At 38.2% G+C, this 17736-nt stretch overlaps 1 protein-coding gene across 1 annotated transcript in view; it reads left to right on the top strand.

Moving 5' to 3' along the window:
* The window catches only part of reep3b (receptor accessory protein 3b), a 31660-nt gene extending 16241 nt beyond the window's left edge, over positions 1-15419 (top strand). Inside the window, exons 3-8 of the mRNA XM_029527076.1 lie at positions 583-659; positions 1215-1335; positions 1433-1546; positions 5325-5487; positions 12599-12732; positions 12973-15419. Coding sequence (XP_029382936.1) covers positions 583-659; positions 1215-1335; positions 1433-1546; positions 5325-5487; positions 12599-12732; positions 12973-13044 — 681 coding nt within the window. The 3' untranslated portion in view covers positions 13045-15419. The remainder of the gene's footprint in view (positions 1-582; positions 660-1214; positions 1336-1432; positions 1547-5324; positions 5488-12598; positions 12733-12972) is intronic.
* The last annotated feature ends 2317 nt before the right edge of the window (positions 15420-17736 follow it).

Here is a 17736-nt window from a genome sequence, read left to right as displayed (position 1 = left end):
CAAACAATGTACAGGATGGCAGCACATAGGCATAGGGATTAGTGCTGTGGCCTCACAACAAGGTCACAGGTTTGATTCCCAGACCTGGGGCTTTTTTGTGCGACGTTTGCATGTTCTCTCTGTGTTTGTGTGGCTTTTCCTCCAGGCACTCTGGTTTCCTCCCACCATCCAAAGACATGCATGTTTGGGTTAACTGGTGACTCTAAATTGTCTGTAGGTCTGAGAGTAAGTGGTTGTTTGTCTGTCTCTGTGTTGGCTGGGTGATGGACTGGCGACCTATCCAGGGTGCAACCCGTCCTTGCCTAATGTGATTTGGGAATAGCTCCAGCTCCCCTCTGACCCGGAAAGGGACATGCGGTAGAAGATGAATGAAAGAAATAATGAATTGTGCATGACATTTTATGGAGTAAAAAAATGTATTGTCAGTTCTCTCTGATTGATGGTGATGGTGTAATGGTGACATTCCATTGACACTTCTTCTCAAGCACAATTTAGCATTTTTTTGTGCAGTTTCTTTTTACTAATTCACTGCTCAGTATGCATGTGTACATCTGGTTTCTTTGCTTTCTATTGTCTGTTTAGGTACGATGGATGATGTACTGGATTGTTTTTGCACTCTACACTGTGGTAGAGACGATCACTGATCTCACACTGGCATGGTAAGTATCACAACAAGCACAATGTCTACTCTCAGTATGTGTATAATTTCTCACAGAGAAACACACTCTCATGAGCTAGCATGAGTTGATGAAATTTTCATTGGAACTTGATCTGTGTGACACTTAAGTATCATTCTTTTGTGTTTCTGCTTCATTTTTCAAATTATAATATTTTCAGATACAGCTCATGTAACAGTGGATCATAATGAATAACGTGGCACTGATGATTATTCTTTTAACCTTAAGTGATATAAAAGAGTGACATTTATGCAGGTAGACTTATAGTACTGCTTAACCCATGCAGTTGCTCTTAGCCGTATATTAACCTGAAGCTGGAGTGCCCCAGTTGTTGACTTGTTCGAGCACATGCCATAATCCTAACACCAGTCTCATAAAATAGCAGCAGCAGAAACTTTCTGCTATACTATATAATCCAGCAGCTGCACTTCAGCTGCATGTGTTTATACCCTTCCTGCAGTAGAAAAGAACTAAGACTTAACAAATGAATGACACTTTTTTAAGTTGGGATCCTCCTCTATTCCTTTAAATTTTTAGGTTTCCTCTGTACTATGAGCTGAAGATTGCCTTTGTGATCTGGCTATTGTCACCCTACACCAGAGGAGCAAGTCTCATTTACCGGAAGTGTTTGCATCCTTTGCTGTCCTCCAGAGAGAGGGTAAGATCGCAATGTCTACCTACACGGATTAATTGATGCGGTGCTGCTACTGATTAAACTGTCTGCTTTAAAAGTGTTATTGATTCTTTCACTTTAGGAAATAGATGAGTACATTGTCCAGGCCAAAGAGAGAAGCTATGAAACCATGGTGAACTTTGGAAAACAGGGACTGAGCATTGCAGCCACTGCTGCTGTCACTGCAGCTGTCAAAGTAAGTGTCTCTTGCTTCTCTCAACAATAAATATTCAGTTGGACATTCCAACAAAGGTGACGATTATACTCACAACTTTTCATCATTATTGCGCGCAGTTATTTGTTCATTTAAGCTTCCCTTTGGACCCAAACCAGCAACATCAGCTTGGTTAAAGTAATAGAACTGTATATTTCACAACTGTTTTTTGAACAGTTGAAGTGGAGATTTTACCTTCCTGCACTACATGACTTAGTGGAATACGATGTTTGATTTGAATTTGAATAAAACTTTTAAGAACATAAGATAGAAACACATGAGAGAGTTGTGAGTCAGGAAGAAGAGTGTAATATCTGATATATCTGAAAGTGATATATGTCGGCAGTATGGTGGCTTAGTGGTTAGAGCTGTTGCCCCACAAGAAGAAGGTCACAGAGTTTGCATGTTCACCCCTTGCTTATGTGGGTTTCCTCCAAGTGCTCCAGTTTCCTCCCACTGTACTAAGACATGCACTTTTAGGTTAATTGGTGCCTCTAAATTGAGCATGAATGGTTATTCGTTGTCTGTCTCGGACGATGGCTAAAAAAACAGAGCCACATTCATGTGGATAAGAACAAGTGGTTTCTGAATATGATTGGTTGGTATGTTTTTTTTTTTTCTTCTTCTTTTTAATTTAAATATTGCAATCTGGACACCACATCTGCTCTTTAGTTTAAATTAACACGTTATGTATTTGTATATTGCCTTCTCTCATGAGTTTTTTTTCCCCCACAAAATGAGACACAATTAATAATGAAAGAATATTAATGTAAATTAGTCTCATTAAAACGTGTAATCGTATGATAGCCCTAATGAAAACAAAAAAAGAAATGACTTGTTTATAATGGCCCATCAAGGACATGGATCAAAAGGACTAATACCAAAGGTGTGACTGTTAGAACTAGGACACAACTGTTTGTCCCTCTAACTTCATTGTAATGTATGTGTGCTGCAGATACATGAGTCCAGGCCATCCTGTCTCAGCTTTATTTGAAACACAGCAATTATCGCTCCTTGACAGCTAAATCCCTCTGCAACTCTTTGATCCTGTCTCATTCTCTCTCTACCACATTTTTATTTCTCTGTTTTCTGCCTGAACATTCTTGTTTTTCCTGTCTTCCCTGTCCCTGCATTTTTGTTTGTTTTTTGTTGGGGTTTTTTTTCCCCTCCTTGCCTTTGCCGTTTCTCTCTTCTTTCCTTGCCCTTGTAATGAAATTTTATGTTGTTTGAAAACTTTTAATCATTTACTTAAAATTATATTCACCCATACTACTTTAATAAAACTAGTTGTATTGCTCATACGGTTAATCAGCCTGAATATAAGTAACTATGACCTTGGGCTGATGTAAATTGTGTCTATAAAACTTCTGCAGGTGGGAAAAAACAGGGTGGGTTTTAAACATTTCTATTCTGCGCTCACTGGCCAGCCATCTGGTCTGTGAGCAGTAGGAGAGATGGAGATTCCCATAGCCAATTGAGGACGCTCCAAGAGAAAGTGTTCATTTGGGCTGTGTTTGAATCTGAATATTCAAGTTCCACAATGTTTTGCCAGTTTGGGTTTGGTACTTAAGATTTTTGTTTTTAAAACCTCTTCTTGTTCCTGCATTCAAGATAATGGATTATAATTTGTAATTAGAATACAATTTTGAAAGAAAATCTTTTTCACAAAAACTGCCATATTTACCACCTGAAGAGAGACATCATTACTGCACCCAAGTCTCCATGTTTATGGATTATTTCACCTGTGCCTACCTGAAATGCAGAGAAAGTTAACTGTTGCTTGACTTTTAATTGAGTACCAAGGGGTATTCTTCAATGCAGGATTAAGAAAAAGCTGTGCTTATTTCGACAAGTCTATCCTAACTAAGTGAGAGTTCTGTTTCATAAACATAGCTTATATAAATTCCAAATTGTTTACCATGGTATCTCATACCAGCAAATAAGCCTGCTCTGGGGCAGGCTAATCGTCAAGCTTCATTTTGCTGTCTCTCTAGTTCAGCAGGCCTAACATAGTTTACCTATATAGTCAACCTTGATTCAACAATGGTGGGTTGCGTTAATGGAGGAGGCTTAGTTCCAAGATGGTGCTACTTTCAGCCTGGCTTTGTCTCATGAACAGGACTTTCTTTAGGAGCATAGATGAAACACTCCACCTGTCCAGGTACTGACTGGTAATAAGTATAAATAGAGAGTACATACAAATTGTCCTTATCTTCACGGCCCACTCTTTCTTGTAAGATATATGGCTTAATCGATGATCTACTGCTGCATGGCAATATGTTGCTGTGTATCTTTTTGTTTTTTCACTATCTATCTATCAACGACTTTGATAGTATATTTATTATGTGCCCACAGAAACAAACCAGCCACATTTAGGTATATTTTTATATTTTCTTGTACAGGTGCATTCATTCTTTGTGTATCCTCAGGCCCCTTGATTCCTAGTGTAAAAGACTTACATGAGTAATATGCTCATACCACTAGTGATGATAAATCAAATCAAATAAAATGTGTTTATTCAGGACCAGCTCACTTGCATTAGTAAGCACAACAGTTCATGCAACTACATAAGTAAATAGATAACCCTAACCTTAACCCTATATATATAGAGAGATAAATAGTAAATTCATAGATTCGTCGATATGCTGGGCACAGCCTATTCATGACATGAATAGTGGAATAACAGTATTTAATATAGGTTTCTACCTGCTATGCACACTGATTTTAGACCAATTAAAAGCCACGCTCTGGGGATTTTAAGGATTTTAGTTAACATGATGATGTGTGGATGTGCCCCTGGTTGGCAATTAGCAAACTTTCTTGTAACTTTCCCCTCCTTTCCTTCTCTCTCTCTCTCTCTCTATCTCTGTACTTCACATTCTTCTTTATTTAAGGTTTCTGTGTATCAGCAGTCTGCTCTGGGAGGTAAAAACTAGTCAGTATAAGCATTATGTTCGACAGCGTTTCCCTGTCATTTCACACCGTCACTGCAATGTGTTTTCCCTCCATCTCTGCTCGTTCACCAGGGCTCGTAATTGAAAATACATTTTGGTGTTTATCACCTCTTTCAGTGTAGTATTCATAGACATCAATCATATTTGCAAAACACTTTTAATTTCAGCCACCTAATTTTTCTTGTTTTGTGTTTCAACTTTCATCTCATCATAACACTTGACACATTCATCTCGTTTCTTTTTTTTACTTTATGTTCCAAATGCATTATGTTCAACCATGTCTCCTTTTGTTCTGTTCAAAATCTCATTTTGTGAACTGCCTTTATCATTGCTGAATGTAGCTTTCTTGTAAGTAAACTTCATAATGATCATAGTATTTGTGGCAATTCCCTTAGCACATGGCTTTATTTCACATGTGCACCAATCAAGGCTTTTTGGGAAAACCTATTTAATATTGAATTGCTTATAATAATATATACCAATATTATAATATTCCCATGACAAATTTGTCTCAGAACTGCCAGTATTTTTGCTGTACATAATTGTTATCAGATTGTTGTCATAATCTGATATTTGTTACAGTATCATCAGTAAAATAATCATGCTCTGCCGGTACAATGGCCTCTCTGACTGCGGTAAATTTATATCATCACGTGTTTGCAGGATTTTCTCTGTAGGTTTTGAGGGAAGAAATCTCAACCTGTATTTAAAATTTACCCACCTGGTTTCCCAGTAGGATTGTGTCCTAGCACACTGAACTGCAGATTGCCAGAGATGTATTATTGATTTGTGTGTGTGTGTGACAGGGTCAAGGTGCAATCACAGAGAAGCTTCGGAGCCTGAGTATGCATGACCTCACACAGATAAGCCAACAAGACGACAGAGGAACCCAGTTGTATCAGTACAGCTCCCACTCAGCCAACCCTGCCTTCAGGAGATCTCAGAGCGGTGATGCTGCTGATGGAGCAGGTACGCATGAGCATACACACACCACTGCTGATTGGACCTGAAGTTAATAAATACCTGAGTACTGCAGCATCATTTGATCTCAGAATGAATGGCTTTCTTGAAAAAGTAACATTTGTGTGTTAGTGCCTTTTCACTCCTGTGTGAGAGTGTTTGTTTTTTTTTTTTCCCCCATCCAAGGGCTTAGTCAAACTGGATGAAATCCCACAAAATGCCTTCAATCTTAGAAAGTCGCATCATAAAATTCACCTCTCACACAAATGAGGCACATTTGGAAAATTTAAAAATTTTCAATATTTTTTATATGTTCCCTTCTTTCCTTCCATCACATCACAATGGGAGCACTCTGAAGCTCTTTACGTGTGTGTGTGCACACGCGCTTGTGTGCTTGTGGTTGTGTTCACAGAAAAGAGATGAGATGAGGTTCAGTGGGATGCTGGTGTAATGTCAAACACCCACACTCTCTCTGTCCCTTCTTCCTCTCTCTGTATCTTTATCCCACTCACACATTCTCTCTCGCTGCATGTCTCTCTCTCACATACACACACAATAATGTTGGGAAGGAGAGTAGAGGAGAAGACACATGAATGTATAGCAGGTGAGCAGAGATGTAAGAGAGGAATGAAGAAAGAGTGAATTGGAAGAAGGGGTGCATGGGTTGAGGGAGTGAAGGCTGGCATAAAATATTAGCATATTTAGAGAGTAAAGTGTATTAGGTATTCAGCTCAGCCAGCCAGCAGAGAGATGAAAGGAAGAGAGAAATTTTCACCCTCAAATTGCTCTCTAACTTGGTTCTCATTGAGAAGTTTTTATATCAGATTCCCTTCAGTGGCTATGAGATACTCTGTTTTGGGGCTGCAGTGGGTTCCTATAGATGTCTATTTATTCAAAGGATATTTTATGTTAGTTTGTTTTAAGTAAACAAACTACACAAAAAAATGGTTAATTTTCTTTACTAGGCGATATACAACTGCCCATCACCAGAGGCTGCAGAATCTACAATTTTGCACTGATGCTCACATTTTGTAAACAAGCAAGGTGGTGAGAGACAGATTACTTTATGCTGTTTTGTAAGACAGATGAACTCATTTGCAGATTGATAATATACACAAAGATACTAATAGCCGTCATGCTGGTGCTAAATCGGGCTGTGGGGATATTGAGCCAGAGGTGAACTGAATTATAAAGATTTCTGGTGTCAAAAATTTTTATTTTTGTGCTGCATCACAAGCTTCAGTTGCTGAGGGTAACATATTTCTCTATATATCTATGAACAGAAGCTCCCATTGGCAACTGCTGAAAACATCTCCACCACAGATGAAAGCAGCGTCCCTACAACACATGCATAATGTTGAATAATTTCATACATATTTTAACAAATCAAACAGGTAACATAAGTTATTCAATTATAGGTTTAGCACTAATAAGTCCTGCAAAATTATGATGACTATTGTATTTGAGCTGTCACTTCTATCCAAGTTTTGCCTTGGTTGATGCAAGGACACTTGATCGAGTTTTCTCCCAAGTAAAGCCCACAACCTGCCTTTTAGATCCAATTTCCACATCACTCTTAAAGATACTCTATGGATTCTATGAGGAAAAGATTTTAAATATAGTGAACTACTTTCTTCAGACGGGTGTCTTTCCCACCTCCTTTAAAACGGTAGTAGTGAAGCCCGTTCTGAGGAAGAGTAATTTAGACTTCAACATTTTTAATAACTACCAACCTGTAACCATTTTTAAGTAAGATTTTAGAAAAGCTGGGTTTTAACCAATTAAATTATTTTTTAAATACAAACAATATTTTAGAGAAATAGCAATCAGGTTTTAGAATAAACCACAGTACTGAGACAGCCCTTTTAAAGATTTTAAATTACTTCAGGTGTAACGTAGACAAAAACTCACAGTCTTGGTACTACTGGATTTAAGCGCTGCTTTTGATACAGTAGATCACATTTTATTGAATAGACTGAGAAACCTGGTGGGCCTCTCTGGTACTGTTTTCAACTGGTTTCGCTCCTATCTCACGGATCGATATTTCTTTGTAAGTATAGATACATGTTTCTCCAGAACACATGAAATTAGGTGTGAGGTGCCCCAAAGGTCAATTTTAGGTCCAATTCTTTTTAATCTTTACATGTTTCCCTTGGGTGATGTCATCAGGACATATGGCATCAGCTTCCACAACTATGCTGATGATACACAGTTGTACATCGCTGTGTCTCCTGATGGCTTGGGGCCAATTAATGCCCTTTTTAACTGTATTTTAGATTAGATCAAGTCATGGATGACAGAGAATTTCCTACAGCTCAACCAGGACAAAACAAAGGTTTTAGTCATTGGTCCTGAAAGCCAGAGGGAGGAACTTTTACCAAAACTACAAGATTTTAAACCCTGACAATACGTAAAGAAGCTGAGTGTTATTTTCCCTCTGAACTTTCTTTTGTTCCACACATAAAAAATATTGCGAAGATAGGTTTTTACCATCTTAAGAATATAGCCAGAGTTTACCTGTTTCTCTCTCAGGCTAGCACGGAGGTGCTGATGCATGCTTTTATCTCCTGTAGATTAGATTATTGTAATGCCCTGTTCACTGGTCTGCCCTGAGTATTAATAATCTACCAATATTACAAAACTCAGCCACGCGCGTGCTGACGAGGACCGGAGGGTGGGAGCACATTACATCAGTTATAAGATTGCTGCATTGGCTCCCCATCCGCTTCAGGATCGATTTTAAAGTTCTCTTATTAGTTTTTAAATGTCTTAATGGTCTAGGGCCATCTTATCTATCTGACCTGCTTTTATCATATCAGCCCTCGTGGACCCTGAGGTCCCCTGGCACCAGCCTTTTAACCATACATGTTAAAACAAAAACCCCCGGTGAGGCTGCATTCAGCCATTATGGCCCTTATCTGTGGAACAGCCTTCCAGAGAACCTCAGGGCTGCAGAGACTGTTGATATTTTTTAAAAGGAAGCTCAAGACTCACCTTTTTAATGTGGCTTTTAACTGATTTCTTTTACTCTCTTATTTCTGTTATTTCACTATTCTATGCCTTCATTTTATTTTATTTTTATTTATTTTAAGTCTTGATCATTCTATTACTTACTTATTACTATTAATTTTAAACCTTCACATTTCTCGACATGTTATTATTAGTGCATGTTTTTATTCATATTCATATTCATATTTTATTTAGTCTTAATCTTTTAGTTTTTGGTTCCAGTCTCTCCTCATGGGGGTCCACCACGCAGGGAGTTGTGTCCAGTCTGCCCACGGGATGTTGTCCTGGAGATCCCTCAGACCTGGGGCACTGGGGGGCGCTCTGCAGTGGTTGTGGAGTCTGCCCTGATCTGCCCAGGCTGGGGGGGTCTCTGTCGCGGCGCTCCCTGTGGCTACAGACTGTGGTGCCTCTCTGTGTGGACGGCCACCCATAGGTGGCTTCTCCTCACATGGATCCTCAGTGCCATGCCATGTCATGTGTGAGTGTGGGGGGCCAGGTCTATATATGAGGGTGGGGATGGGCTTTCATTTTTTGTTGTCATGTGTTTTATTCTGTGAAACACTTTGGGTTGCATCTTCATATGTATGAAAAGTGCTATGTAAATAAATAAAATTAAAGTTTAAGTGGGCTTTTAGTCGATTTGGTGATGTTGGAAGAATTCAGAATCAGAAAGCATAAGAGTACACAGAATATACCACACCAGGAGCTGTCAAAGGGGGAAAAAACTAAATGAAAAACCTCTTTAAAAATGTTGTGTTCTTGTTAAATTTTTGTCTTTTTTTTACTTTACAGGGCAATGCAATATTTAGGATGAGCCTTGTCAGTGATTATATAGCTCCACAAAATTATTTAGCCTCAGAAATATCTTGATAGATGCTTCAAAAAGAATGCAGAATGAATGAATGAATGAATGAAAGAATGCAGAGCCCTGACACACTCAAGGCCAACGTGGACAATTTTGGATTAATTGAATTTTTTTGATCTTGGAATTAAATATAATGAAATACTTGTCACTTGCAGTTAGGCATGGAATGACTTTAGCATGAGATGCTTAATTTCACTGCTGAAAATGCATCAGCTTCAGTGCTGGAAATTTGTTGATCTTGGGTACTTTTTCAAAAGGAAATCAATCCAGATTTGTCTATGTTAAAGCAACAACCTGCTCCATACAACTCATGAAAGCATGAAAGCATGAAAATGACAACAGCAGTTATATTACTTTGTCGCCACTTTTTTTTTTTTTTTTTTAAATGAATGTCACAAGAGGGGCTCCATGCTAAAATTACTGGCAGATCATTTTAAATTACAAAATGTAGCTTTTATGAAAATGAAATGTTTGATGAAATGTCCAGGGGCCTTTTCTGTCCAGAGTGTGAATTCAGGATTGAATTCAGAGTGTGAATTCTTTGGCGTCCTATTCATTGTGATTCAGGCTGAGCCAGAGACTGGGATATGCAATAACCTTCCTTATCAGGCCTAAATTCCTTCATGTTGTCCTTCCTTCTTTTGTGAAAATTGGTATCAGCAGCAATTTCAATCATTCACACCCTCTTTGTTATTCACACTCATTTATTTAGTGGAATAAAATAAACCTGTATTTCTTCAGTGACTTGTGACATATTACTCACAATAGAGGAGGGAAAGTAAGTGAACTCTCAGGGTTATTGTCTTGCTGCATGAACAGTTTCTGCTGAGCTTCAGCTGGATGAATAACTCTGGATCTCGTTATTCCCTCTGATGTCAAGCTGCTCAAGCCTCAAGGCAGCAAGGAAGCTGCTTCTTGATCATTGGTCTTCTGAGAACTCTTTTTTACATGGCATGGTTCACATCAGCAGGTGCCTCTAGCAAGCTCCAAATGTTTGAGTGTTTTCAGGTTAATGGGGCTCTAACCTAAACCTTCACTCTAATAGTAACACTCACAATGTCTACGATAATAACAACAACTTTGTACAGCCCCCAAAACACACAGTTACAAATGAATGGAAACAAAATACAAAGAATAAAACCATTAACATGCCATAATGCAATAAAAACATGGTGAAATCATAAAAACAGAAAATCAGCAGTTAAGAAAGGAGAAAAGAATGATGATGTCATCAATATTAATCTTGGATGGAAAGCAGAGGTGAAGAGGTGACAACTTTTGTCACCTCTGCATGTATTGGACAAAATTCTTGGACAGCTAGTTTTTGACTTCTGTTATGCTGAGCAAAGTCTGAACCATCGGTGCTTCCAGGCTGAAGTAGAACATAGAATTAGATATTGCTGGTGAAAATCAGTACTGATACTGCAGCTACAAAGTGTCTCAGGGGTAACATGTCAATAGTGAAAAGGGGGACCAAAAATGGGGCACACCACAAGAGAGGGCAGCACATGAAGAGGGGGCATGACCTAAAGGACAATTAGTAAGATGACAGAAGAACCAGTGCAGCGACACTTCACAGATGCCTATGCTGTGCTTTAGACAGCTGAGTAAAACATTGTAGTCCACCGTATCAAAAGCTGAGCTAGGTTAAAGGTGGATTAATGCAGATCAGAATTGGCTATAAGCAGTAGATTGTTGGAAACTATAACCAGAGGGGTTTTTGTGCTATGCAGGGTGCAAAAACAAGACTGAAACTTAAAAAAAAAAAAAAAAAAAAAAAAAAAGAAACGTTAGCATTTATCAAAGTAATTAGGTCAGTGGCCATGGCATTTTTCAAAATCTTGGATAAAAATGGCAACATAGAAATGATTCTAAAATGACTTAAAATAGAAGGATCGAGAAACAGCCTCTTTTGAGGGAGTAAATAAAAGCATGTTTAAAATAAGAAAGGGAATTCCCAGAAGACAGAGGGCAGTTTATAATAGCCAAAATCTCTTGACCAAACATTCAAAACACAGCTTTTAAAACCAGATTGGGATGCAATCTAAGAGACAGGTGGACGAATTAGTGTGTGCGACAATGTGTTCCAGGCTGGACAGAGGAATCATATTCAAATGATTTAGAGTGGACAGAAGACAGGAGTCAGAATCAGGCTCTCTGAAGTCAGTGGTGAGGTGTTTACTTAATATTTGTAATGAAATAATCAAGAAATTGCTCACAATCCAAAGGGGTGGGTTTAACAGGCTGACTAGACGGGGCACCTCGTGTTTGTACAGAGGCTTCTGCGATTATGACCATAATTTGTAATAAGCTCGTAGAAATAAGAATTTCTTGTTCGTGAAAAGCATGACATTTTTCAGGGAAGCAAGAGAAGAGTCTGTCCTTCCAACTTCCAACACTGTGCATGTTTGAATGTTATATTCAATATGAACAAAATCAAGCCAATAATTTGCGTTACTTGTGCAAACCTATTGTGTTGCTTTTTTAACTGATGAAAAGCCAACCTTATTTTTAAGAGCCATTAAATACAGGTCAGTACAGAAGATTGGGTTAATTTTTCTTGCCACTGCAGGTAAAAAAAAAAAACTGAAAACTGGACACAAGCCTATTCACTTGTGTTCTGCACTTTTCATGTTTGCAATTCTATTTTCTAAATGTTTCTTGTGTTCAAGATCATGCTGAATTGCAAATTTACAGTGTTTACCACTAATTGTTTCATGGACTTGATCAAGAGGAGATACAATTCTTAAAAGGGTAATAATGTTAGGATGTATTAAGTGTTTTATGAATACTTTTGATTTTACCATGTTGGTGTTATATGCAACTCATAATGGTTCATGTTTGCTGCTTCTCTTTGCTTTTGTTTGAACTAAAGACGATGATTCTAGATCCTGACAAAAACTTTTTTTTTTTCTTTCTCTTATGGACCAAATAGTGAACTAGTAAACTTTGATAATAATGATCATAATGAATAAGATATAATAATAATAATAATAAAAAAAAAACAATCAGAATTATAGAATTTTCATTGACATTATTGAATATTAAATGTTTTTTCTCAGTTGTGCCTTTTCCTACACCCTAAATGATCTAATGGATTGAAGTGATTGAGTATTATTTTAACTCCTAACCTCAGCTCAACAGCACAACCAAACATGCTATTTAAAGCATTAACATAGGCAAAATAGAAATCTGGTTTTGTTGGAGTGTTCCTGATATGTTTGCATGTGTCTTTGTGTTTTTCAGAGTATTTTTATGACCAGGATGAAAGGACAGATGAAGAGACTGAGCCAACCTTCTCTGAGGATGAGGCTGTTAGTCAGAAGGGACTAAGACGATCACAGAGTGTCAAAATCTCTCGATCCAGGGTTCGCAAAGATGTGAGTGTCCTGATCTGACCTATGTGAAAACATCTGTTTAGATGGGAACAAGCATCTGTAATTACATGAGAAATTAAAGTGGAATGAACATGGGAAACGGGTCTAGGGAACGACAAACAGAAGTTGCTCAGGAGATTGTTTATCTGCATGTCTACATTTCTTTTTAAATCAGCTGTACAGTGGAGAAACATTTTCACACGACACATTCTGAGTGTTTAACTCTCAATATTTTGTCTCCAGGCTCGTTATGGATCTCTGAAGATTAAAGGCAAGAAGAGACCAGCACTTGGCTCTGTTAATTATGGAATATGAAAATACATACTCGTGCACAAGGCAGAGGGGCCTTGAGCTGGTATCATTTGCATTCCAGCTCTTCTCTCCCTGACTCTTTAATCTCTGCTGGCATATTTATTACCCATTTCATCCTAATGCAGAGACTCTGAGATTTTCCTGTCAATGTCATGTTGATCACTCAGATAATAATTATGTTTTTTCATGAACTTGTTTGTTTCACAAGTCTTTTAGAATGTGTTTGGAAGTGTTATATATCTGTGGGTTTTTCGATTTTACACCTATTTGTTTGTGGTACCACTTTCAACAAATGATTGTCAGTGAAGAGGTTTCATAAACTAACTAATGGCTAGACTATTAATAGAGTCATTAACTGATGTTTTAAGCCCACTTATAAGTTATAAATAAGAACAATTCTGGGTTGCTGGGTAAAAAAACAAAACAAAACAAATCCCAAAACCACTTTTTTTTTTTTTTTCTCCATCCTCCAACATATTTGGTTCCTCTTTTGGCCTCCCAGCAGATTATTAAACGACTTAATAAAGATTATCATCTAAACTTATTTTTACCAGCAAACATAATAAGCCAAAAATATTTTTAAAAACCTAGCAACCTTAAGTTTATTTTCTTTATTGGCTTATAAATGACCTGGACCACATCATTGAATTATTTAATTGCCATTGAAGTATGCTGTCTGTAAAGTTTTTTTTGTTTTGTTTTTTTTTATATAAATCAATGACGCTTAGTGCTTGAGTCTGTTAGCTCTGTATGGCTCAGTGTACCTTTAGCCAGGGACACTTGCAACATTCCAAAGTACCATGGTGATAATATAAGTGCTTGAGTCTCCAAGGGACATCAGCTGCTCAGACTTCACTGCTGAACTTAACTGAACCTGCTGTGACACAATCCTATAAACACCAGCAGATCAACGCTATCGTTATTGGCATCAGACGACAGTCTACACCAGCAAACAGGAAGAAAGGGAAGAGGGATCCAAATGGATGAAACAAAGTAATTCCTTCGTGTGAAGACCCAGAAGTTTGTCAGTATTCTGGGACTGTCAATTTCCTTATTTTTTTTTACTAGTGTGACTTTTAGCAGGTTTTCATGATATCCATGGCTGTGCATTTCCAGTGCTTTTATTTTCAATTGAAATCATCTTTTGAATTCTATTTTATTAGATTTTATTCTTTCTTCTTTGAGCCTTTTGTATTTTAACCACCTTTTTTGTTTATGTACGTCATGTTTTTTAACCAGTGCTGTCATTGCTTGTCATCTCATTTTAATTTGCTTTGGAAGCACAACACAGAGTGAGCTTAAAAATTCTCATTACTTCAAAGGTTTGACTTGGATTTGTCCTGTAGTGCTAAAGTCAGTGCTACACAGGTTGCTGTGGTGTGGAAAGATAGGTATAGGTATAGAGAGAGAAAGTTTTACGCTTTTCCAGCAGAAATGTTCCTTTAATCTGTCGCCATTCCACTGAAGAAGAACTCTTCCTAAAGAGAAACTCTTACATTGTGTTCTTCGAAACTAACATGAAAGGAAAAAATTTAATCATTGATTTCTTCTAGGGTAAGCCTTACTGCAAAGTCAGCGAATGAGAACTGTGATTTGATTTGTCACTTGAATTGAATCTCAGTTGGAAAACCTCCTTCCCAGTTTGTGTGTGGAACAATTACAGCAAATTCAATGTATATATGTTTAACCTTTTGGATCCTGAAGGTTTGTCACTAGTTGGAAGAGAACACTACAGAGAAGAATCATGCAATCATGCAAAGACAGAAAGTCTGGCTGCAGTTAGATTTGTTCATGGAAAATAATAAAATGACCCATCAAGAACAAAACACAGATGAGGCAGTTTCCTTCTGCAGCCCAGGTGAGGCAGAAGACACACCAGAAACACATTCATTCTCAGGACACTAACAACATCCTCAGAATATACGCCATTGGGTTGTTTACATTTATTAGTTTGAATTCCCTCTAACCTTCAGAAAAGTGTCAGCCCTGGACTCGACAACTCACAAATGCAAACCTAGTCTTTCAGTACAGCTGCAGAGTTGTATATTAGGGGTTAGGATTAGGGTTTTGTGTGGCATTTGTGTGGATGTCTTAAGTGTGTTCTCTGCTGTTGTTGGTGGAGTCAGCACTTCCCTCCACATCACAATTTATGTGAATTTGTTTCATATACAGCAAGTTCTTTCTACCTGAACAACAACAAAACTCTGGGTCATACCAAGGTGAAGAAATAAGACAAACTTGGTGATGTCATAATGTGACTGATGATACCAAAGCTGCTGGCTGGGCTGTTGAATGTGTGTAGGTAAAATACCTGGTGTGTCATTTTCTGGATTTGAAATTCAATTAAATAAAGGCTGTCCCTCAAAGTGAAAGCAAAAAATAAAGTTCCTTTGTTCTCTTGTGTTATCATTTTCAATGCTTGCCTAATTGTAGGGCAACAATGAAAATGTTTGGCAAAATGGAAAAAAAAAAAAAATAGCTTTGATGTTCCTGCTTCTTATTCAGCTGCTTAATAGCACAGATTTGTGAGCTTGTATCAGTTTTTAATGGGCTGCTAAGTCATTTGTTGAAACATTCACAGAACCTTTGTTTTGATTAATCAGTCAATCAGCTCAAATGAACGGAGGCCTGAGCCACAAAGAGGGATTAAACAAGCTGTGAATGTTCCAGTGATCCTACTTAACCAACATCATCACTTGGGTTTTGCAGTCCCACGATGCTGTTTGTCTTTGTGTGTTGGCCCTGGATGGACTGGTGACCTGTCCAGGGTGGGTTACACCCCCACGACCGGAAACGGAAAAGCAGTAGAAGTTGGATGGATGGTTAGACCAAAGTAAAAAAATTTTATTTCCCATAGGTGTCTAACCTCCTGCTTTATCATAAGACTCTCTGATATTTGCCAAATAACAAACCTTAACATTATCTGTCATAATGTGTGGATGAACAGCATTGCTCTGGTTTAGGTGCCTGCATCAAGTTCTACTGAGCAAAAGTAGAGTAATGAGATACAGTCTGTGCTCTTATTGTCTGTCTTTATCCTCAGTGATCTTTATCTCCAACATTAGCTGCTTTGGAGCAGGTTAGCCATACGGTGATATACCCCAGGAAGAAGTATCCATCCTCGTTGAATTGAAAACCCAAGATGTAACCTGATCTTACCTGCGGGATAGCTCCACATCCCACTTCATCCTACAGGTGTCCAGGTGGACCTTTCAGTTGCAAGGTATTTGAAAAAGTTCAGCAGACCACTAATGTCAAACCTGGAGCTGTGTCTCAATCAGGAAAGTTGGCTGAGGTGAAAAACATCGTGTGTGTGAGGGGATTTCCTTGACAAGTAAATCAAGCTTTGGACAACACCTGACATACATGAGATGATACAAAAAGTGATCTCACCACTAGCTAGTTATCTGATTGACTACGTAGACAGCAGGTAAGAGGGGAAAAGGCAACAGTACATGACCATAAATTCTGCCAGTGCAAGGCTAACTGGATTAGAAAGATATTATGCTAAGATTTTTCATGTTTGATAAATTGATCAGCCGTAACATCATGAACACCTGCCTAATATTGTGCAAGTCCCCCTTCTTTTGCCAAAGCAGCTGTGACTCAGGGAAGCTTGGACTCCTCTAGACCTCTGAAGGTTAATTGTTGTATCTGTAGCAGATCTTGCAATTTTAGTCAGGTTAAAATCTTTTGTCTTTTATGGAAATGGAAGTGAAGTTAAATATTTTCTATTGCCAGAAGTTTTTTTTTTCATCTGTAAGACAAAAACTAGCCATTTAAAACAATTTGTTCAGAGAAGGAAAATAAAAGAATCACTTAAGGTGGTCACTCTTAAGGTTTTCTTCACAAAGGATAAGACAAAACAAAACAAAAAAACATAAGTTTACTGAAATTATGTTAAATGATCCTACTTGAAAAGGTTTCACTTGCCCTTCAAGGCTTCCCAAGTCTTTGTTCTGATAGCCAAATAGGGTTGTTTCAGTGGTATCCCTGCCCCCAAAATTAGGCACCATTACTGCCATAGAAAAAAACCCCCATCAATTTTATTCTAGAAAATGCTGAGCACTTCTACTTTTGGGGATCCAACATTTTATTCTTCATGTGAATATCAGCATGAGATGCTGAATGAAGCATAAACCAAAACATAAGTAATATAGTTACAGTAGGTATAGATACCTGAACTGGCCTTCAAATGACAATATCAGTCAAACCCTCAACAACCAACACTCATACAATACACAGGAGGCATCAGCATTTACATAAGAACTCAGTTCTTGCAGCCAGTGTTCAACATGATCAGTCCACTTACAGTCTTAAACCCGGCAAGAGGAGCAGAATGCGTTTTCAATCAGTTTACCAGTGTGACTGAATAAACAACCATAGCATCAGACACAGGTCTAAGAAAAATGCTTTTAAAGATCTGGATCTAACGATGCAGAGATATGACTCCCACCAGAGAACAGCTGTCCAAGGCACGAGTTGGGTTTGAAGAGCTGCTGAAGCTGTTTCGGCTACTGTGATTAATACGAGTCTGTCCTCTGGCCTTTGATGGCAAGTGAGACTTGACTCACTTGAGCAGTGGATGGTGTTAGTTTTTCATATATTTAAATTCGGGCAATACGGTGGCATAGTGGTTAGGGCTGCTGCCCCACAGCAAGAAGGTCACAGGTTCGGTGCCTGGGAGTTTAGTTA

The sequence above is a fragment of the Echeneis naucrates genome, chromosome 19 (genome assembly GCF_900963305.1).
Source record: "Echeneis naucrates chromosome 19, fEcheNa1.1, whole genome shotgun sequence".
NCBI classification, from domain to species: domain Eukaryota; kingdom Metazoa; phylum Chordata; class Actinopteri; order Carangiformes; family Echeneidae; genus Echeneis; species Echeneis naucrates.
Note: the sequence above shows the minus strand (reverse complement) of the source record. Positions and strands in the feature narration are given on the sequence as shown.